The following is a 22,977-nucleotide window of genomic DNA, read 5'->3' as shown; positions in this document are numbered from 1 at the left end:
GATCCAGCACCATTTACAAACATAAACAGTCCAAAACAGGAAGCGTTATTATGGATTATAGACTGGTACTTTGGCCAGATTTAAAGTTAAAACACCTCAATGGTGGATTAGTTTACTTACAAAAACACAGCTTTTCACTTTACAAGATTAAGTTAAGTTAATTAATAGACTGGAGTCATGATGATTATGATGATGTTTTTATCAGATGTTTGGACTCTCATTCTGACGGCACCCATTCACTTGCAGAAGATTTACTGGTGAGCTGTGATGTAATGCTAGATTTCTCAAAATCTTTTCAGATGCAGAAACAAACTCATCTATATCTTGGATGGCCTGAGGATGAGTACATTTTCTGAATTATTCCTTCCACAAATCATTCAAAAATTTGAATTAGTCTAACAAATCACTTGAATTTGTTAGAACAGTTAACTGAAACATCTGACTCACTCACTGGACTTATAAGACTATAGTAAATGGTATTTTAATAGTATTTTGTATTTTACAAAACCTATTTACAAAATAAAGGTTACAAAAATAATTGTTTGTTTTGTTTAGTATGTTTGTTTTGAAATCAGTGCATTGTATCTGTTTCCACACCAAAGCTTTGCGGTGTTTTCTGATGAAGTCTTCAGGCGAAGACGCCCAGGAGGGAAGCAACACATCATTGACCTTCTCCTGACTCATTTGCAAGCAGCCCAGATCAAAACCTGCACACATGACATACTCCAATTCAAAATATATATTTCAGTGCCAGTGTAGTTTTCATCACTGAGAAGCTTCAGAGAGGCACACTGACTGTTCATGTTCTGCAGGAACTCTGGGAAGTAGAAGAACTCTGGGATGAGCTCCTTTACATCAACTGGACTCTCCATTCGCGCCTGCCATGCTGCTGCTACTGAATGAAACTGCCTATCGGCACAATCAAACCTAAGCACACACACAATCATTGTAAGTGCAGCCCAAACATAGGACAATACATGATTACTTGAAAACCATCAAGTAAACAACACTGCAACCTAGTGGTCAATACAAAGGAGTGCCAACAAGCTTAATTTATTTACAATATTATTAATATTCACAATTTGATGTTGGTGATCTACATTCAGTTGGAATGAATAAACAAGTACAACTTTTGTGTACGAATGTCTCCATTAGTACAAATAAAAACCCATGAGCAGGGGTGACCAATGCTGCTCCTGAAGGGTTAACATCCTGCAGAGTTTAGTTCTGACCTGCCCCAACACACCTTCCTATAAGTTTCTAGAAATCCTGAAGACCTTGAATAGCTGGTTCAGGTGTGTTTGAACTAAAGGTGGCCCTCAAGGAGCAAGATTGGACACCCCTGGCTTTAGCTTGCAGTATGACGCAGTGGTGTGTGAGTGCGTGTGTCTTACTTGCCGCTCTGGAGCTGTATATGTAATGAGGTGAAGGGCTCTGTGCGGATCATGTAGTGCATGACACCGGCAGCATTAGAGTAGTGTGTGCCATAGTGGAACTTATCGATAGTGCCTGTTGGATCCTCAAAACTCTCATATCTAATCAAACAACAACAACAAAAAGACATTTAGAAAATCTGATGAAATACTCAAAAGATTCTACATTACACTGCTTTATCTTCTTATAGAACATACTGTTATTATTTACAAATTTAAATGTATTTATAAATCATTTAGATATCAGCTAGTGGTATTTTTCTAGTTTTTGTGATACATCTTTTAACAACACATTCTTTGATACTGAGAATTTTCCAAAAAGGACTGTAACACTGTCTCACTTTTCCCTGACGTTCTGTGCATGTCGAGGGTTGACGACACCAATGGGTTTGGACAAATCTCTGAAAACAGCTGGGTCCTCCAGATCCAATTCAGCGGACGTGTAGTCACACAGCACCCAGGGGAACTGAGAATACAGACATGCACATGAAGAAAAAAGACAACATGTGACCCATATAATGTCCACCAACACCAGATGTGTCAGTCAGGCACTTTTGTTTTTCAGCGAAATGGATATTAAATGCATATTAATCACCCAGTTTAAATAAATTAAATTAAATCTTGGTTTACTAAAATAAATAACTTTTTTAATTTAAAGACTGAAAAACTAAATTAAATTAAATACATAAATTCAGCTCAAGATGCTGGGTAGGCTATAGCATCCCTGCAATACTGCAAAGGACAAGCGGTGTGGAAAACAAAAGCAAAAAACAAAACAAATGGAACAGAACAGAACAGAACAAAACCAAAACAAACAAAACAAAGCAAACAGAACAGAATAGAACTAAACAGAACAGAACAAAACAAAAATAAAAAAACAAAACAAAACAAAACAAAAAAGAATAAAAAGGAAACAAAACAAAAAACAAAACAGAACAGAACAAAACAAAACAGAACAAAACAAACAGAACAAAACAAAACAGAACAGAACAGAAGAAAACAAAACAGAACAAAACAAAACAAACAGAACAAAACAGAACAAAACAAAACAAAACAAAACAAAACAAAACAAAACAAAACAAAACAGAACAAAACAGAACAAAACAAAACAAACAGAACAAAACAGAACAAAACAAAACAAAACAAAACAAAACAAAACAAAACAAAACAAAACAAAACAGAACAGAACAGACAAAAAACAAAACCCCACAAAAAAAATGACAAACAAAAATGACAAAACAAAACCAAATCAATGTTAACTCTGTGACAACTCACCACTGGATACTGGGATAAATCATTGTATGTGCGACCAGCAATGGTGTTGAGCTGCATCAGATATTCAAAATTGGAGATCTCTCTGCAAACCCATCTCTGCAATAGAAACAAAAATCTAAATCAACAATAGTTAGATTTGGAAAATTTGGGGGGTGGGGCTTTTTGAGTTTTTGTTGGCAGATGCAGTACAGAGGGCATAGGAAACTATGGGGATAAAGGGAGGAATTGGATTTAGAGAGAGCAAGAATGAGTCCAACCAGCAACCAGCAAAAATGGAAAATATTGGCGTCGCATCAGACGTACGTGAGTCAGGTTGGAGGCTTTCAGGAGTTCCTGAGGAGAGCGAGAACCAAAGTAGAAGAGATTGGGTGGTCTGAGACCCAGGATCCTAGAGTAGACTTTGTTCCGGACCTGTTGGAGAACCAAAACAAATATAAAAACACAGAAACCTCAAATGCCACCAATGCTTGTAGCCATCTACTATGCATCCTGTTGCACTGTAGTTTCTCCTGCAGTATAGCAGTTAGTATGTGTCTAGCTCACCCCCTTCCTGAAGTTGATGAAGTAGTGTGCCTGGTCAATGAAGAACAGCTCTAGTGCCGATCTCCGCAGGTTGTAGCGCCTCAGGTGGACCTCCCTTAGCTGTGACAACGACCTCTTGAAATCAAACCCAATACCTGCAAAGATGGGCAGTCCAGAGCATTCACATTATAATTATTAATTATATCTTATCCTATACACTACCAGTCAAAAGTCTGGAATAGTTCATTTTTTTTTATGTTTTTGAAAGATGTTTCTTATGCTCACAAAGGCTGCAATTATTTAACAAAAAATTGTAATGTTGAGAAATATTATTACAATTTGAAATAAAGTTTTCTATTTTAATATATTTTAAAATGCTATTTATTCTTTTTATGGCAAAACTGATTTTTTTTTAGCAGTGATTACTCCAGTTTTCAGTGTCACATGATCCCTCAGAAATCACTATAATATGCTGATTTGCTACTCAAACATTTCTTATTATTATACTGAAAAAATTCATCAGAAATATGAATAAGCAAAAATGGGTTTCAACATTGATAATAATAAAAATGACCAATAATTGATCATCAATAATAATTGTTAATAATCATCAGCATATTAGAATGATTTCTGATGGATCATGTGACTGAAGATGGCTGCAAAAAATCCCAGTAATAAATTATAGTTTAAAATGCATTAAATAAAAAAAAATATATATGAAATTTTATAATATTACTGATTTTACTGTATTTGTGATTGAATAAATGAAGCTTTAGTGAGCATAAAAGACTTCTTTAAAAAAAAAAAAAAAAGATTTATTTCAAACTATTGACTGGTAGTGTACAGACAATTATTATGTGAACAATGAATGGGCGGTATGACAGGATGTATTACGCAATACAAGCTGTTACTCACCTTCCTCGGTCTCCTCTTTCTCACTGCTGCCATCGTAGAAGTACAGGTGGTGCGTCGTGACCTCCAGACGACCTGGTACCACGGCAACAATAGTGATGAGCTCACACTCCTCTGAGAGCACCGGCTTTTCCTTCTGGCTCTCCTCCTCACCCTCCTCCGCCCTGAGGAATGACACACACAACCACACCCTGCTGAACATACACTCGATCACACTAAACACATCTCAAAAGCTGTACACACAAAGCCTTTGCAGGTATCAAAAAGGCTGAATCATTACTCAAACGACTCATTCAAAAACACTGATTCATTCAGGAACAAACACCACTACTGTGCGTTCCCTGGAACGTGTAACAGTTAATTCTGCTTTGACTTTTACAAATTTGAATTCTCTTGGTTAAGATAACTTACTTTACAAATCAAATGTGTCTCAGAGTTACCTTAAAACACTTACTCATCAGTTAAGACAAAATCTTCATCCTCTAGTTTGTCATCCTCCATGTCACTAACTTTGGCTTCCTTTGCAACAGCAAGAGGGATGGGTTCGGTTGAGCTGCGAGGGCTGTCGGCTCCTGCAGAAAAAACACCAAAACACTCCAATATATAAATATTAACAGTGAAATAACAGTTCAAGAGGACAGAGATTATTTAAAAATATCTGGACAGATCTTTTACTCACTTTTGATTTTCTTAAATATCATTAATATTAATTTAACAGATTACACAGACATGTTCCAGAGTGATACTGACCCATGTTATCTCTCAGTGCGCTGGCATCACTGTGGGAGTCAAAGCTGTAATTTGGCACCAGCTTCAGACGCATCTTAGAGTACGTCTCTGCGCTCGACAGTTTCCAGTTCACCTCTGGCTGAACCCTGAAACACAAACACTTCCACTCAGTCCATCATCACACACACCGCAATATAATACCTTAATAAACAGCATCAGTGTATACAACTCAGCCTCACACAGCCAGACAAAGGCTGACTGCTTCTATTTAGGATTTTATACATTTAATTTCATATGTAAGTGACCCAAAATTTGTGAAAAATCCTAAATAAATATTAAGTAAAGTTTTATTTTTTTTTTAAATCCCCCAAAATACCCATGTCTATATTTCCAGGTTTAAACCAAATTTTAAATCCCAGATTTCCAATGTAGTCTCAGGTTTTTGGACATCACTTAAATCTTATTTATCTGAAAGGGATAGTTCACCCCAAAAATGAACATTTGCTGTTAATTTGCTCACCCACTGGTTCTAGGTGACTAAAGAAGATTTTTAGCTTAAACCATGGTCTTTGGTGATTCACTTTGAGAGTCAAAAAAGCAACACAAAATGAATACCCGTAGCTCCTGATGATGTAATGTACATAATGTTCACTGTCTTGCACAGACCAATCATTTCTTTTCATAAGACCTTAATATATATTCAGGAGCCACAGGCATTAATTTTGTGTTGCTTTATTGACTTGCAATTTATGAATCATAAATAAATGGGAGATAAATGACAAAAAAAATAAATCAATGCATAATATTCACTAGGAATCAAAACATTTGAATGCATGCAGACCTGAGGGCCCAGGCTCTTCTCTCACTGCTCAGTAACCTGCGCAGTGATTTCCAGTGCCTCCACACCACCACCTGCTGGCTGTTAATCATCTTCTGCACACCGTGGTAGCGACTGTTCTCTGTGCGCATTCGTTTCAGATAAGGGACAATGATGAGCTCCTGTAAAGAGAAGAACACAAACAATCCATGTTATTAACTCATCTGCCATAAAAACATATGCAATGAATAATCCCAGTATTCCCAAGCAGTAGAAATTCATGGTCTGCTCAGTGTGGGGATTGAACACTAATCTTTTGTTTACTAGCCCAACATATTCCCTGTGTTTGAATAAATGGGGTTAACAGACACCTGAAACTTGGCTTTGCAGTCGGAGCGGTCCTTGTCTCTCCTCTGTGCAGTGCTCATGAGGTCATCAAAGCAAGAATTCCAAAAGTTGGACATCAGGTCATGACTCTTTCCAAAAGTGTCCAGCTCATACTGCTGCATTGTGGGCTCCATCTACAGGCATATATTATGAAAAACATTTCATTTAAAAAAGAAAAAGGTATTTCTTGCAATAATATTTGATTGAATGAGACATGAAGTTACTGTAAAGCAGCCAATATCTGTGACCACACATCAGAAATATATATTAATGTGTTTGTCCAAATCAAATGTAAATAGTTAACAGTTAGGATAATCTACTTTTTAAAAAAAAAAAATAATTGTTTGAAATATAATATAATAAATTGCATAAATTAAAGTGTAAAATAATTATTTGAATATAAACAAACTATTTACAATTATTAAAACGGTTAAAATGAAAAATAACATAGCAATAGTGCATTAAATAATTTAAACAGAACCATATTTTAATTATTTTATAAATGTACATGTATTTGAATTTATTCATTTATAAAAAGTAAACAATACAATATAATTGCATAAATTAATACATAAAATAATTACAAATAATAAGACATTTGCATAAAATAAATATTTGAATCGTATTATAAATGCAAACAATTTACAACTATTAAAATAATGAATACTTTAAAATACATTGTATACATTTATAATAATATTAAAATAGGACTAATGTTTCTGATCATATTGCTGTTGTTGACATTTTGCTGCTTTCATTTACACTGAAAATATGAAAATATATAGAGTACATATATTATATGTACTCTATCAACCTTTTACAAAGTTATTGCACATGTTGTATTGTAATGCTGAACATATAATACACAGTTTTTTTCTTTCTCTTCATCTCCCTGCACCGAGATATATGCTTGGGCATAGTGTAAAACCTGGTTTACTTCCCGATTCAAGGCATGCTAATATACCGTGTGATTTGTATATGCGTACAGTCAAAACAAGTTAGATTTATAAGCACATGCTGTCACACGCCAGCCTTCATAAATCATCTCCAGGTCACTCTGGCATGATGTCTGTTTAATTTAAACACATGGCTTGTTTTGGATTTGTGAAATGAGGGGAATAAATCAGCATTTTTCTGTCTTGTTTTGGCACTAGATGAACAAAAGAGTCTAAATAAAGAGTTCATCACTACAATGGAAGCGGATTTACTGTCAAAGTGCCCTCACGCTAAAACAAACACATGTCTGCTGAGTTTTAGAGAGAGAAGACTACAGCTCTGATGCTGGACCACTGCTGAAATCAGCTTTAGCTAAACCTAAATGAATCCAAAAATGATTATATATAGTATGGTACAGATGTGAATAAGAGAATGGGTTGTTTCAAAGAAAAATGATGAGTTTATCTCATGTTTGACTGAGAATGAGCACTGAGAGACTTATTTCTGACATTCTGCATCCAAAAAAGGTCAAACAAAACAGGTTTGTGGTAACATACACTGACACGACTGCAGAGGAGAAGCTGCCAGCTTATCGTAAGGTAAACAGTCTAACCGGGTGTCTGCTAAGTGAAGCGTGTGTGTGTGTGTGTGTGAGAGAGGGGGGTCGCGCTGTACTGACGTGATTCTGGTAGAACTGCTGCCACTCAGCAGTGCTGCAGTAATTCTGGAGATCCTGGGCGAAGGAGGGGCTGCCGTTGGTGGCGGGCAGGTTGGGGAGCATATTCTGAAGTGTGGTGCGATCCGGATGCTGGTCCAGAAGCGCTCGGATGATGGGCACCAGCGGGCTCAGAAAAGCCTCGGCGCTTGGGTCTGAGCCACAGTTTGCAGGCCAACGTGGTACACCAAGACGACCCAGAAGAAAACACACTTCCTCCCAGGACAGACATAACACAGTTTGCAGCAGGCTATGAAGCTTTAAACATGCCATCTCACACACCTGAGAGAGAAAAAACAGCAGATATTACTTGTTACTGTCATGTTTTTGGTGTTATTTGTGTTTGTCTGTTTTTTTTGTTCATATTAGACTTTTATTTTGATATGTGTATTGATATTTGATTATGTTTAGAATAGCATACAATCATATTATGTTCCTGTATTCATGCAGTATATACTATACTTTACCAATGGATTGATAGCTTATTACATACTGCCAATAACTTTTGTGTGATATATACAAAATACTATAGTACATATAGTATATATATTATATATATATATATATATGGTATATATTACACCGAAAAATTACTCTGAAACAATTTTCACTCAGAAACTTTCACAAACAATTAAACTAAAATTTTTCTTGTAAAACATACTCTAATAATATTTAATTAGAACTTTAAAAAACATTTTAAAGTCTTCATACAATGTTTTTAATGTGAAGATGTACAGACATAGTACAGAACAGAAATATTTTTAATTTCTACTCCGCTTTAATTCAATTTTATTCAATTTTATACTATACTTTTTTATTTTTTTACTTTTTATATAGTGCACAGGATGCAGTAAGCTATTATTCCTTTCAATAAACAGTGTTCAAAATCACGTTAAAAAAAGGTTTTCTCCTATTGGTCATGCACACCTGTGTCGTGTCTCCTTGTTAGTCTTGTTCATCTACTCCTGCCTGCCTCTTGTCTTTGTCTAGGGCTATTTCTGAAACACGGCTTTCACTCTGAGTGGCACTTCCATTCATTTATGGTTTTAAGGATGCATTTAGGTTAATTATTTGATCCTATTCAGAATTTCTATGAGTATTAAAGTCACGTCAAGCCTTATGGTCAAAATGAACACCTGCCTAATACCCAATGCATGTATGTTTTAGCTAAACAATTCATTTTTTTAAATTAACATGCATAGTAAAGTTCACGGTCAGTAAGAAATATTTATGTTAGATAACTGTTTGTAATTTTTAGTGTCTTTTTTCCAAACTACAATTGAACTTTACAGCACTTTATAGTAAAGTAATTACAAACTTAGTGCTGTATAGACAGACAACCTTCCTATAGGAAACAAACAAGCTTATGAATAACACATTGTAAAGAGTCTTGAGGCAGGCACATGTTTTCCCAGACTTCCTCACAGTAAGTCAGTTCTTCAGTCAGTTGTTATGATCTAATTTGAGTGTGGGATGGGTTTGAGTGAGTCTGGAGGAGAATGATAAAAACCCCCCACATATACCCATATATGGACATCTGCTCTCCAACGGAATGAACTGAAGCAGTTTACAAAAAAAGCCCTTTATAGCCCAAAGGCATATCTAATAATCCTGAACATAACTGTGTATTTTCAACACTCTATCTGTAGAAGGCAGTATACCTAGCGTCCAATTTCGAGTTTTGTTTGAAACCGTTATAATAATTGTTCAGTTCATCCCACATAATCAGCAAATAAAAACACATTTGTAAATGTCAAAGAGCAAGAATTGTAAAACACAACCCTGGAATTCCTAATAAATCGGGTGTATATGTGTGTACCTGTGGGTTCTGCTGCTGAATGTATCCAGTGATGATACGCAGGCCAATCAGAGACATCTCTTTGAGCTCAGCAGCCCCCGCTGATCCAGGGGTCGTGTGCCATGCCTGCAGCTTGTCCAGTAGATTCACCACCCCTTCAAAAATCTGCCACAAATATAGACACACTCTTATACTTATTCACAAATAAACATATTGTATACAATAAAACATCAGAATAATGTTTCCCTAAATAAGAATTAATTTGAAAAAAAAACAGTAATTTTTCAACAATAATTTAATGTTTAGTTTTGCCTAAACAACAACAACAGAACCAAACCTCATCCATATTTGAATGAAGTATGATTAAAATCATATTTAGTTTTGATTCTGCATCAGAGGTCTCAAGAGTCAGATCAGATTTCATGTCAGGTCAATTTATTTATTTATTAATTTCATAATTTGGGATGTGGTGTGTAAGATCATACAAAGTGTGCAATATTTTATAGGTCTGTTTCCAAAAACAAAAAAAACATCATAACCTAAATGTGGATTTCTTTAAGCCACCTGTTACAAACTCTTCTGGCTTTGAAATAAGAGTGTGAGTTATAATATCACAGTGAGAACATATCCATCCATTCCCCACCTTCTCACTCCATAGTGTTTGATTGTCAGTGCCCTCGGCGAACAGGAAGTCCTGAAGCAGTCTGAGGAGGCGAAGCAAAGAAGGCACATGGGGCAGAAACACGCCCTGAGAGTCCCTCAAATCTGATAGAGACGACTCCAGCATCATCTCCAACAAACTACAACATACACATAATGCATCTGTAACACTCCCACCAGCTTATAATATTTGTTCGCAGCAGCAAAACAAACAGAATACAATGTCTTGAACAAGTCATCAGACAGACACACCCTAAGACTTAAAGAAAAAACAAGTTCTATGGTGATGCAATGCTGGAGCCACACCAAAGAAAAGCAACAGCCCAGTAGCGCAAAGAACGTCTGCCCTTCAGAGATCCCCACCCTGCCCTCATCTGAACCAAAGGAATCCAGAGAACACTCCCTTCAGTCTCAGCTCACTGATCTCTATTAGATTTCAAATGCAGTAGGTTTTCTCATAATGGAGGTCATTCACAACTTAAAAGAAGCTTTACAGGGCACACAATAGAAATATGGCCATTTTCTTCTATTTCATTGAAACTTTAAAGTCACTAGCACGTCTCCTACGCATTTAAACACTTTAGGAGAGTTAGGTGATTGTTCAAGGTTCATCCAATTCCAAAAAGTTCATTTTCAAAGTTCAATCAGTCTGAAAAGATGTCAGTCTTCATTTCATCGCTCTGGGACAGAGGAATTGTTAATGCAGTGACTTCTTTCTCAATTTTTTATGAGCTGTCATTAGATCTGAATCAGTAAGTTTTAAAGTATTAAAGTTTTAAGCTTCTGACCTGCGTTTGATGTCATCAGGTGGCCGCACCAGCTGACAGGATGAGCCAAGCTTGGTGAGGACAGAGAACACCTGACCCCTTTCTCTCCATATCACATCCTCAGCCCCCTCAGTGCCACTCCACAGCACAGAGAATACAATGTTTGTCAGCAAATTACACAACTCCTCCTCTGGAGCCTAATGGGGAGATAGAGAGACAAGTTTTCAGCTAACAAAGTTATTAAAGTAATGCACAATTTTTGAGGGCCCCCTTTCCAGCTGTTTGCGATTTACTAAATGATAATTTTATTTTTACAATAAAATATATACAATTTCTGCCCAATAACATATTTTACGCTTTGGCATAAGTAGATGAATGTATATTCTTTATAAAACTGCCCATAGAGTTTATTAATTTACTTTGACCTTGCTTCTCATTTTATCTTTAATTACACCCTCAATCTGCTGTGTCTGTAGTTATCTTGTCTCACGAACTGAATTCTGCAATCACCCCCTCAACCTTTATTTACTATTCCCTACATTACTTTACTAATACAATCGACTGAATGAGTGAGTGACAACAAGTAAGCAACAGTTCAGCACGCTTAACCAGTAGACATGTGTCAACTGGTAGAGATTTTGGACTCTTATCGTCTCTATCGCGGTTACATGCTCACGTGTCATTGCTGTGCAACGTAGTCTTGAAAACTTCGTTTGCACACGTTTTTAAGCATTGCGACTTAAAAAAAGTGATTTTAAGCCTTGAAACGCAATCAGCAGTGAAAGAGAACTCATTACGCTATATACAGTATCTCACAGAAGTGAGTACACCCCTCACATTATTGTAAATATTTTATTATATCTTTTCATGCGACAACACTGAAGAAATGACACTTTGCTACAATGTAAAGTAGTGAGTGTACAGCTTGTATAACAGTGTAAATTTGCTGTCTCCTCAAAATAACTCACCACACAGCCATTAATGTCTAAACCTCTGGCCACAAAAGTGAGTACACCCCTAAGTGAAAATGTCCAAATTGGGCCCAATTTGCCATTTTCTCTCCCCGGTGTCATGTGACTCGTTAGTGTTACAAGGTCTCAGATGTGAATGGGGAGCATGTGTGTTAAATTTGGTGTTATCACTCTCTCTCATACTGGTCACTGGAAGTTCAACATGGCACCTCATGGCAAAGAACTCTCTTAAGGATCTGAAAAAAAGAATTGTTGCTCTACATAAAGATGGCGTAGGCTATAAGAAGATTACCAAGACCCTGAAACCGAGCTGCAGCTTGGTGGCCAAGACCATTTTGTTTGGGAAATAGACGTATGAGAGCTGCCAGCATTGCTGCAGAGGTTGAAGGGGTGGGGGGTCAGCCTGTCAGTGCTCAGACCATACGCCGCACACTGCATCAAATTGGTCTGCATGTGGTGTCATGGTCTGGGGTTGCATGAGTGCTGCTGGCACTGGGGAGCTACAGTTCATTGAGGGAACCATGAGTGCTCAATGTTCGAGGGGGTATTGAACATTATTTATATTTATTTTTGCTGCTCATAGGACTTATATGGTTTAATACACACACTTATATGTGTCAAAATGCCGTCTTTGCAAGTATCCTCGTAAACAGTAATTTTGAAGCAAACAGCTGAGAAAGAAAACACCTGTATATTGGATCTGGGCAGCTCTTAAAGTGACAGCAGTCTACCATTCCTGCTGTCTGTCATTCATGTTAATCAAACAACAAAAGAGATATGTAGAATTTTGTAAAATATGTAAAATGTAGTATTTTATACATTTGATTATACAATGTATTCTGTAATTAGTTTCTTATTCTTATTTAATCGCTGTTTACTTGTCTTCAGTGAGCTTGAGTTTTTTTTTTATTATTTAGGCTAGTATTAGTTTTATGTGAAATTAACACTAGTGACAAGAATTATAAAATTTCTATGGTATCAATAATTTTGATATCATACAGACCTTATTTAAAGCAAAAATAACTATATTGCAATGTATATTGTTACCGTGAAATAAAATGACTCATATCGTGATCTAAGATTTTGGTCATATTGCCCATCCCCAGTTCAGCATGTACCTGTGGGTTGGATGTGTTGGAGATGGTGTCTGTAGGAGGTTCGGTGCTGTAGCTTGTGTCGTCCAGAATATTGGACAGACTGGAACTCTTGCGTGGCCTCATGCCTGGGAAGCTCTTACTGTGCTCCAGAGGAGAAGGGGTCTCTGGCTGGCTACCCACAAGTGTCTGGGGTCCTTTTTGAAGGCTTAGTTCCAGCTCAAAGGGTGAGCTGAAGGGTGAGAGTGGCTGATACACGCTTTCCTCTTCCTCCAGCAGACGGGATGACGATGGAATGTCCACTGTGTTGGACAAGGTCGACGAATGACTGCTTTGTTCTCCGGAGTCACATGGCTTGAAGTGCAAGGAATCGCTCTTGAGTTGTCCGGTTGACGGTGGAGACTGGGAGAGGTCAGAGTAGCCCTCAGACGCATCCTGGGCTTCTTCCTCTTCGTACTCCTCTTCGTGGCGGGCAGTGAGGGAAATGTAGACGTTCTGCCGAGTGTCCTCCATTGCGCTGTCCTCGCGACGGAAGACGGGTCTGGAAAGAACAGGGTCCAGCGAGTTGGTGGGGCTGGAGAAAGAATTGGATTGGCTGAGAACGCGAGACTCGTATGATTCTTTGATGTAGAGTTTGGTGAGAACATCCTGCCAGCCTGACTGACGAGCGAGCTGCTTCACATACTCTTCATTGGAGTGGATCAAGTGGAAGAGCTACAGGGATGAAAGAGGGAGAGAGAAATGTTAATTTATTAATTTAATAATTATTTAGCCAAGAGCATACCATTCACAACATGTGCGCTTAGAAATGGGTTTTGTTTTGCTTCAAAGTGTTTTAAATGCTCTATCATTGTGTTGCATTTTGCAAGCGAATGTCAGATGGACTGTATTTTGAGGTAAAGCAAGTGAAACTTGTATTGTCAAATGGGTCAAATGGGAGATTGTCTTTTGTTTGTACATGTGAACCTGATATGATTTGAACCTGAGTGAGTCAGCTGCTGAATCAGTAAGACTCTTTAAATATGACAGATGCAATGATTCATTAGTGAAGGATTCATCAAACTAATACAAATCTGTAACCCATGAGTGAATTGTTTGTTTAGTGAGTAATTCATCTATATTATAGGTCAGTGTTTCCGCTAAATTGACATCCCAATCCAACATCACAATTAGATAAATTATCTAGAATCTTGCTTTTTCCAATCATAAGTATGATTCTTGTACTCCTAGTAATTATGATATTCCTGACTCTACCAAAAGGCACAGTTAACGCTATGCTAAGGCAGTAGGCTAAACTGTTAGCAAGCTTGTTAGCCATAGGCTAACTGAAAACACAATCTTATCCCTTTTGGTATACATTTGTAATGCATGATCAAAAACATAGCTTGTTATCTTGATAGCTTGTTAGCTATGCAAAAGTCATTCCAACCAGTTAGCACTATGCTAGCTCTTAGCAAGTTTGCTAACCAAAGTCTAACTGAAAAAACTGTGTTTTCAAAGTCCAACTGAAAAGCTACAACACCCCATGAAATAAGCTTATCATTAATACTGGTTGAAGCTGATTGGCTAGTCTTAGCTAGTTTAAGCTGGATCTGGTTTAACCTGATCAAGCTGGTATTCAGCTGGTTTTAGCTGGTCTCACAGCCTGACCAGCTAAGACCTTACCAGATAAACAAGCAGTCAAAAGTCTGCTAAACCAGCTATGACCAGGCTGGAAGAACAGGTAAGACCAGCCAACCATATTAGGCTGGTTTTAACTGTTTTTCAGTCACTCACTCACCTTACGACAGATATCAAGTCGGACGCTGAGGTCGGCGCGATGGGACAGGTATGACACTGCCAACAGGTTTCTAAAGTTAGGAGTGGGATCTGCACCAAATAAACAACAAAACAGACCAATCAACACCTGAAGTATAAAGTTGAAAACTGCCATCCACCTTTTCTTCAGTTTACCTGTGGCAAGTACCTGCTCATACAGACAGCGTACAGTCGCCATTGTGATGGGGACGTCTCCAAAGGAGCAGACCAGCCCAAGGTAGCCAGAGTCCTTGAGTTTGATGCGCATTTTACTGCGCTCAGGTATACGTTCACTCTTCAGGACTTTATACAAGACCTGCAGCAGAACATGTGTTCATATCACTCTGAAAGATACTGATCTAATCGTTTTGGTTTCAAAAGGTCATCTCAATACATGCCTTATTGCAATGCCAACATTTAAAGTACAAGCTTATTCTCACCCTGAAAACTCTCTCACGAGCCTCCTCTCCATAGTTGGTTTTAAGCAGCAGACAGTAGAGCTGCTCAACCCCTTGCTCCAGAAGAACCGTCACAGCCTGCTCACGTGGAGATGGAGAACTCCTCAAAACAGTGTGTAACACATCCAGAATACTGATCACCTGCAGAGAAGGAGAACATTCGGTCAGCATTTAGCGAGCTCTAGCCCAACCAGAATATCACCATAATAAGAAAAAACACATGGACTGAAAAAGGTTCCTTCAAGGAAATAGTATCCATTTTTTATCTTTACATTTCAGTATAATAAAATCAAATTAAAATTTGATTATACACAATTTTTTAAAAGGTTCAGTAGTTAAATTCAGCTAATACACCTGGTATTAAGACGCACTTTGGCTGATCAGATCACAAGTAGTCAATAGACACACATTCCCATTTACACCTGCTGTCTCTCTTTTGGCCACTTTTCTGATTTCTTTGAGGGGAGAGTCTGTGGCTGGGTGTATGTATGGGCCTCTTCTAATCTTTCGATCTAATACTGCTAAATATGCTTGTGCAATATATATAAGAACATGAAAAAAAACCCTGAAATGATATGGAGAGCCACAACTTTAATTTTTGTTCTAAATAGCTGTAAAACTACGCCGAACACCGTGGGTTTGTGTTAGAATCAGGAATTGTAAGAAAGCAGGCTGGAAGTTTTCACCGTCAAACCCAACTTACAATTTCAGCCAGCAAATTCAAATCCCATCTAGTTAGCTCACTTCAACAACACATCCCATAATGTTTAAGAATTAGGACAGTATTCAGAAAGGAGGTGGTCTTTATTGGATGTTTGAATGCATTTGACCACACGAGTGTCTACATTAAAGAAAAAAAATCCAATCAAATAAGTTTTCAACTACCTCTGGAAGTGGTCAAAAGTGGACAAGCTCAAAACCTTTCATATTCCAACACACAATATAAAAAACAGACATGAAAGTGACAAACCAAATTGTTGTGTAATCCATGGCATGCCAAGCTATTAATTAATAATTTTTAATTTTTATAATTGACAAAACGTATGACAAACAAATACCGTTCAAAATACCGAGTCAAAATTTAACGGAAAATGCATGCGCGTCAGTATGACCAACTTTACGAAAACCTGTGGTGGTCTTTTTTTATGAACCCATAAAACTATGAAATTGGCATTACTACATTCAATATTTATGAGCAATACATAGAATAACAAATAAATGCAAAGAGGTAGTTCCACCCCAAAATAACACCAGTAGTTGAGTCAATGTGTCTGGCTGGTTGGGATACTCAAAGAAACACTGATCTGACACAAAAAGACGCACTGTTTACTCCATTCAGGAATTCAACCTACATCAATGTCTTATCACCGATAGCTATCTGCATGGATTTTTTTCTCAGAAGGAACACACTAGGTTTTGGAACAGAAAAAGTTTTGTTTGTGTGGGTCACCTGCTGCTCGTCCTGCACTATAGCAGCGTAGGCTAGTACACTGTGCAGCTCCTCAGCAGTGCGAGATTTCAGAAGGTCCTTCAGCAGAGCAAAAAGAGAGATCTGCACCGTCTGCCTCTCATCAGACAGAGGACTACCATCCTTCTCCACACTGTGGACACAAAAACAACACTTACAAAAATCTTTCATCAACACAAAATATTTCATTTTCTTAGATCTCCAAGCAAATTCATAATAGTACTTCTCAGTTCTGAACGTACCTGTAGTGTGTCCGAATCGAGTCCAGGATGTACTGAACACCATACTTCTTACGAGTCTTCAGCTTGCCTTCATTGATGACGATGGTTAGGTACTGCACATGACCTACAAACCAACATAAATACAGGCTTACAGATAAAGGGGTTTGGAATGAAATAATCAGGTATGAATGGATTTGTCCTTTTAGGGTAAACTATTCCTTCAGGACCTGATTAATATTTGCATTTAATGTAAGTGAGTTGAATAACAAAAACAGCACTGGCTAATGCTATTGTGATGTGTTTTGGTTGTTTACCCAGGCAGACTGCAAAGTGGCTGTGGCTCCAGATTTTGAAGTCAAAGAGAAGGTACTGGTACAGCTGTGATAGGAGGGCGTTGTTGCCCTCGTTGGACACCTGCTTGAGCAGGAACTGACAGGCCATCAGTACACTCATGTCCATCACACTGCTGGGAACCTAAGGGAGAAAAAGAATGCGAGAGAGGAGATGAAGTATTTTGCCATCAATCAATTAAAATACATAATCAAATTATTTACATGATATGACGACTAAACTGATATGTGCTGACAAATATCCCTAGCAACAGATTTACATATACAGGTGCATCTCAAAAAATTAGAATATCGTGAAAAAGTTCATTTCTTTTGGTAACTTGTTTCAAAAAGTGAAACTTTCATATTTTCTAGATTAATTACATGCAAAGTAAACCATTTCAAAAGTTTTTTTGTTTTAATTTTGATGATTAGAGTTTACAGCTCATGAAAGTCAAAAATCCAGTATCTCAGAATATTAGAATATTTACATTTGAGTTTCAATAAATGACCATCCCTACAGTATAAATTCCCGGTATTATCTTGTTCTTTGAAACCACAATAATGGAGAAGACTGGTGACTTGGCAATGATCCAGAAGACAATGCCTCAGCTTTACAAACTGTTCTCATTAGTGGCAACAATTGGAGCTACATCTGCAGGTGTAGAAAGGAGCTTCTCCTGTTTAAAGCGGCTCAAGTCCTACACCCGTAACACAATGGGCCAAGACCGTTTAAGCAGCCTAGCTCTGCTGGCCATTGAGAGGTCAAGTCACTGGAAAAGACGCCTAGTTGGTACGACAGGGTCACAGAGCATTTTCTTGAAAATAATTTACGTATAAATAAATGGACAATTTTTATGATGTAGGCCGAAAATGAGCTTCCCCTCTTTGAAAGACAAACATTTTTGATTGCTCAGTGTCTTAATTCAAGCTTGAATTGTTCTAATAGGCAAACTCCCTCTTACTTCATTTAGATTGTGATCAGGAGGCTCGATTATTGTTTTTTTTCATTAACATGCATTTTATTAATAAATTATTATGTAAAATAAGTATGTATTTTAATTGAAGTAAATTTGATACTTGTCCAACATAAATGCATTTAATTGACAGCCCATGTTTTAAGCCTGAGGATAGTATACTTATGTAACTATAGCTATGTTTCCATCCAAAGATTTGAATTTAACTTATGCGCAAAACTGGAATATCGCATAAAACATATGCGAATAAAGCACCAGTTTCCATCCAACGAGTCAAAGAAAACAAAATCATCACTTCGTGGTAAACTGTGGCACTAACTATCACTAAGAATATAGGAGAAGCCACTGAATATAATAATTTTCATATATGATATAAATGATTTGCGCCTCAGATAGCAGACATAACACAATAAATGCTGTCACTGCGTTCGGAGGTGGATGCCAGCTGTTTGAGAACACAGTCGTGTAAGACAATTATACAGAAATACTTTGATGACAGACTTTCCTCAGGCTTTTCAGAATGACCAAAACAACGTATAGATGCTGTGAACTAGATCGGTCCGCTGGTTAGTCAAGTTATCCCGTCTCATAGCGCAAAGTCACATGACTTTTTTGATGAGCATGAAGGAATTTATTCGGTAAATGTGTTCGGCTACTTTCCATCGTAGTTTATGCGCATTGTCTCTTACCGGATAAAAAGTTTATCCTACTCAAATGTGTGCATTAGTTTTTTACGTGCATTTTTAGAATTTATGCGCATCTTGCCGTTTCCATCCAGCGTTTTTAATGCAATATTCTAAAATGAGCATAAAAATAGGTGGATGGAAACGCAGCTTATGAGTGCGTGTGTACTTTTCAACTCTCAAACCCGAGAGACTCTCTTCAAAGGACTTTACAAGCCTGTCAAGTCACAGTACATCAAAAACAAATCAGATATGACTTTTAATTTTGTGGAACAATAAAGGCCACTGGTGAGCCTAATGATCTTACAACAGATCAGAAATATATCAGCATCTGCTTCTATGAACATTGGCTGCTGTAACAGAGACACCCACAGAAATAATTTCTTAATTTCTTTAAAGATTCCTGGCACCAGATAAAACCGTGGTTGTGTGTGTATTGTGGAATATTATGGGATTGTTAACACAAGTGTTTCCTAACAGGATGCTACGCCTTGAAGTCACATACACCAATATGTCCTGTTGGACGTCCAGACGCCCTCTCTATTCACCAGTGTGTGTGTGTTTGTGTGTGTGTGTGTGTGTGTGTGCGCGTACCTTGCTGAGCATGGCTCCGATGATGGGCGGCCCATGGCACTGAAGCAGACTCTCCTGATTGGCCGGATGGTTGCGCAGCATGTTCTTAATCATCAGCAAAAATGCTGCTACACTGTTCTTCTCTAAACGGCCCTCTAACACACATAAACACACAAAGAAGCAATCAGTTTCACACTAGCAAAGTGTAACATTGACAAACTGCTGCAACAGCATTACATGGGAAATCAACAGTCAAAGGTAATATAAAGTTCAACTGCAGAACACGAAAAACGCAAACTCGCCTTCAGCCTCTCACAGAGGCATATACAAACACATGTAGAATCACTCAAACACAACTTTATGAATCACTACCTCAGCAAAATCAAACAGCGTGCTCAGAAAACATCTATGGTGACTCATACTGCAATTACAGAAGAATTTACATCATAAATGTGCAAAGCAGCTCTAAAAAGCCACATTACAAGCTGTTACTGTTAATGTTACAGTAAAAAAAAAAATATCCTAAAAAAAGGAAAAATATTTAAACTATATTTTGCACAGTGCTGTTTTAGTCTAATTGATAATCTTTTACAGCTTTTGCTAGTACTCTTTATAATTTTTCAATAAGTAAACTTTTATATATATATCGTTATATATATAATTCATTTGCAAAACAAGATAACTCAATTTTTTACAATTTTCAAAAATCATGTTTTTTCATTGTGCATTCCAAATAATCTCAGTTAAACTGCAGTTGGATTATTTTGATCAGGTAAAAAAATAACTAATAAATACTAGCTAACTAACACAATAAAAACATTATAAAACATGATTTTTGAAAAAAAACCTTCATACAGTATATATGTATTATATATATATATATATATATATATATATATATATATATATATATATATATATATATATATATATATATATATATATACATGATAAATTAATTGAAACAAAGCAACGTACATGTTTTTAAATTGTACTGAAAAATATCTTCCTGTAACCATATATTTTTAAAAAATTAATGTAATGTTATGCCTGCATTTCATTTTTTACTTTTTTTTTTTTACCTTATGTTTATTTAAAATATCAGAACTCGATCTTCTGGTGAAAACGTCAGACTTCCTTTTGGTGATGTACGCCGGACCCCAGTCATTCAGCCCATTAAACCCACCCCTCCACAATCAACTGCAAGCTTAAATAGATTTTCGCATGTAACTCTGAAATCTCAAAATCCAGGCACCAACTAATGGCTACAACCCCACCCTATGGTATGTCATGATACAGAAGAAAAGATCTGCCATCACTCCTTTTTTATCATGACTTTAACGACCATACAAATTGGTTTTGGAGTGAAATATGACTCAAACTTCACAGTTTTGTGAGATTGACTAGTACATTCAATTCACAGAAACTACAGCAGAATCTGTTTATACTTTTAAGCTAATGTTTTTTATTTGATGCATATATGGACATGAATTATGTGGGAAGAGAGAAAGGGATTGGAATCAGACATGGCTGAGAGACTACTGACCAGATGACTTCCCCAGTGGCAGGAGCATGCCGGCAGGACCCCTGGAGGACGTGAGCTCTGGCCCGAGAAGATCTGAAGTCTCCTGACCTACAGTCTCACCCTGATCCAGTAAACACACCTGCTCCAGCAGGGGCAGGAGAGCTCCCATCCCACCTACTGAGCTCAGAACATCCTACACGCAAGATAAGATAGTAAAACATAATTAGCAGTTACTGCTCCTGCAGAGATGTATGAGATTATGAGTTTTGTTCTAGAAGTATGTGTTGAATACACACATTTCCCAGCACTGGCAAACACAAAAGGCTGTTGCTGATGTCAGAACAAGATGAATCATTCTAAACTTAAAAGACAATGAAGCTCAGTGGCAGATACATACCTTGACGTCCCAGTTCACCACCCTGTGACCTGTCAGCCTGCCATCGTAAAGATGACTGGGGGACAAATCCAAACAGATCTGGCTCTTAAAGGCCTACAACACAAAAGAATGTGGATAATGTGTACAAGACTTATCTTTAAATTAACCATTTGATACAATGTACTTATTGCAGGCCCGGCTCCAGAATCAAATAACTGAGGGTGCTTCTTAAATTGGTGAGGATGCTCTAACCTTAATATAGCCTATAAAGGTTTTAGTGTCCTCCATTGCTATGGCGCAAAGCGCGCTCTGATTATAATCACTAAATATCTGTCACTCATCTGTTCATCGCAATCTCACAAAGTTAAGACCTTTTGTTTAAAATGTCTGATTTTTCAGGTTTTGCATAAAAATATTGGTGTGTGATGGTGTTCTAAAATGAGGATGCAAAGTCCTAATTTTTCCACTTCTACAATTTACATTAACAATGTAATCAATGTAACCAATATTCTATTTATTAAAGCCAAGAATGAATCTCATCAAGTTAGTGTTTTACATTTATTTTACATATATTCCAAAATAACTCAAGGCAGTTGCAGTTTAAACAATATTTTTTTTTGTTAACTTACTTTTTTTAAATTAGTCTTCCCATTAATGCCTTTATTGTTTATTCAGACTGATACGAGAACACAGAATGCACAAGAGGTGGGATTTATCGCATGAACTAATCATAGCCGATCATAACCAGTCATATCCGATCATATCACGATGGAGGCATTGCCTCCTCTCATGTGAATTTCCCCATTCATTCTCAGTTACCCCCCACCAAACCCACCTCATGATTTAGGTGGCCTGTTAAAAGTCAATGGGCTCAGGGGAGGTAAGAGAGACGCTGACTCCAGCAGTAACTTGTGTGTGTGTGTGTGTGTGTGTGTATCAGATGGATCACTGGGAAGATAATTACCTGTGGGGTGTAGTATAACACTAGTTTACTGTTGACTTCTGAAGGTTCACCATCAGCTTTGAATAAAGAAACATTATTGGGGCCTGCCGAAACAGAGATGGACATTTTTTAACGCTTGTTTCTTTTTGGTTGGAAACGTGAACTTCTGCATTATGAATGCGGTGGATGTCTTATTTATACCTGCAGTGAACAGGGCTCGTGCCTGAGCAGGCTGCAGAGCTTCATGGCAGATGAACACAGTGGCTAAAAGGCCGCCCAGTGATGAAGGAGAGCCCCAGGCAGTGTCCTGTAACCCTGCCGGGATAGTGTGGACCGCACAGTCCCGGCTCAGACCTGGCCGCCCCCCTGCGGCTGCTGCAAAGGATGCAGGGAAGGACTGGGAACGTGCAAGGGTGGGTGGCCCAGCATGTGCTGCAAATGCCATCTCGGAGGGCGAGTGGGACGGGTTGGGCAGGGTCGGAGAGGTAGTCATGGTGGTAGTGGTCCGGTGACCAGCTGATCCAATGCAGCAGGAAGTGAAAGGCTGAAATGTGGATAGTCAAACAGACAAATGAAACAAAACATGTTCATAATAAATCAAACTCCTGCAG

At 37.7% G+C, this 22,977-nt stretch overlaps 1 protein-coding gene across 3 annotated transcripts in view; it reads right to left on the bottom strand.

The window, feature by feature from the left end:
• Positions 1–22,977, bottom strand: part of LOC306878459 (neurobeachin-like protein 2) — a 67,939-nt gene that overhangs the window by 14,742 nt on the left and 30,220 nt on the right. For all 3 annotated transcript variants that reach the window (XM_079430841.1, XM_079430843.1, XM_079430842.1), the window contains 28 exons: positions 22,568–22,910; positions 22,388–22,470; positions 21,445–21,537; positions 21,069–21,240; positions 19,544–19,677; positions 17,275–17,434; positions 16,982–17,084; positions 16,722–16,872; positions 15,254–15,412; positions 14,970–15,129; positions 14,797–14,885; positions 13,041–13,730; positions 10,973–11,148; positions 10,168–10,324; positions 9,546–9,689; positions 7,691–8,008; positions 6,060–6,209; positions 5,713–5,870; positions 4,893–5,017; positions 4,597–4,714; positions 4,146–4,306; positions 3,252–3,385; positions 3,012–3,119; positions 2,709–2,804; positions 1,775–1,899; positions 1,395–1,535; positions 797–927; positions 598–707 (listed from right to left, as the gene is read on the bottom strand). In XM_079430841.1, the coding sequence (XP_079286967.1) occupies positions 598–707; positions 797–927; positions 1,395–1,535; positions 1,775–1,899; positions 2,709–2,804; positions 3,012–3,119; positions 3,252–3,385; positions 4,146–4,306; positions 4,597–4,714; positions 4,893–5,017; positions 5,713–5,870; positions 6,060–6,209; positions 7,691–8,008; positions 9,546–9,689; positions 10,168–10,324; positions 10,973–11,148; positions 13,041–13,730; positions 14,797–14,885; positions 14,970–15,129; positions 15,254–15,412; positions 16,722–16,872; positions 16,982–17,084; positions 17,275–17,434; positions 19,544–19,677; positions 21,069–21,240; positions 21,445–21,537; positions 22,388–22,470; positions 22,568–22,910 (4,689 nt within the window). The remainder of the gene's footprint in view (positions 1–597; positions 708–796; positions 928–1,394; positions 1,536–1,774; positions 1,900–2,708; positions 2,805–3,011; positions 3,120–3,251; positions 3,386–4,145; positions 4,307–4,596; positions 4,715–4,892; positions 5,018–5,712; positions 5,871–6,059; positions 6,210–7,690; positions 8,009–9,545; positions 9,690–10,167; positions 10,325–10,972; positions 11,149–13,040; positions 13,731–14,796; positions 14,886–14,969; positions 15,130–15,253; positions 15,413–16,721; positions 16,873–16,981; positions 17,085–17,274; positions 17,435–19,543; positions 19,678–21,068; positions 21,241–21,444; positions 21,538–22,387; positions 22,471–22,567; positions 22,911–22,977) is intronic.

The sequence above is a fragment of the Barbus barbus genome, assembly GCF_936440315.1.
Source record: "Barbus barbus genome assembly, chromosome: 12".
NCBI lineage: Eukaryota > Metazoa > Chordata > Actinopteri > Cypriniformes > Cyprinidae > Barbus > Barbus barbus.
This window is presented reverse-complemented; position numbering and strand designations above follow the sequence as displayed.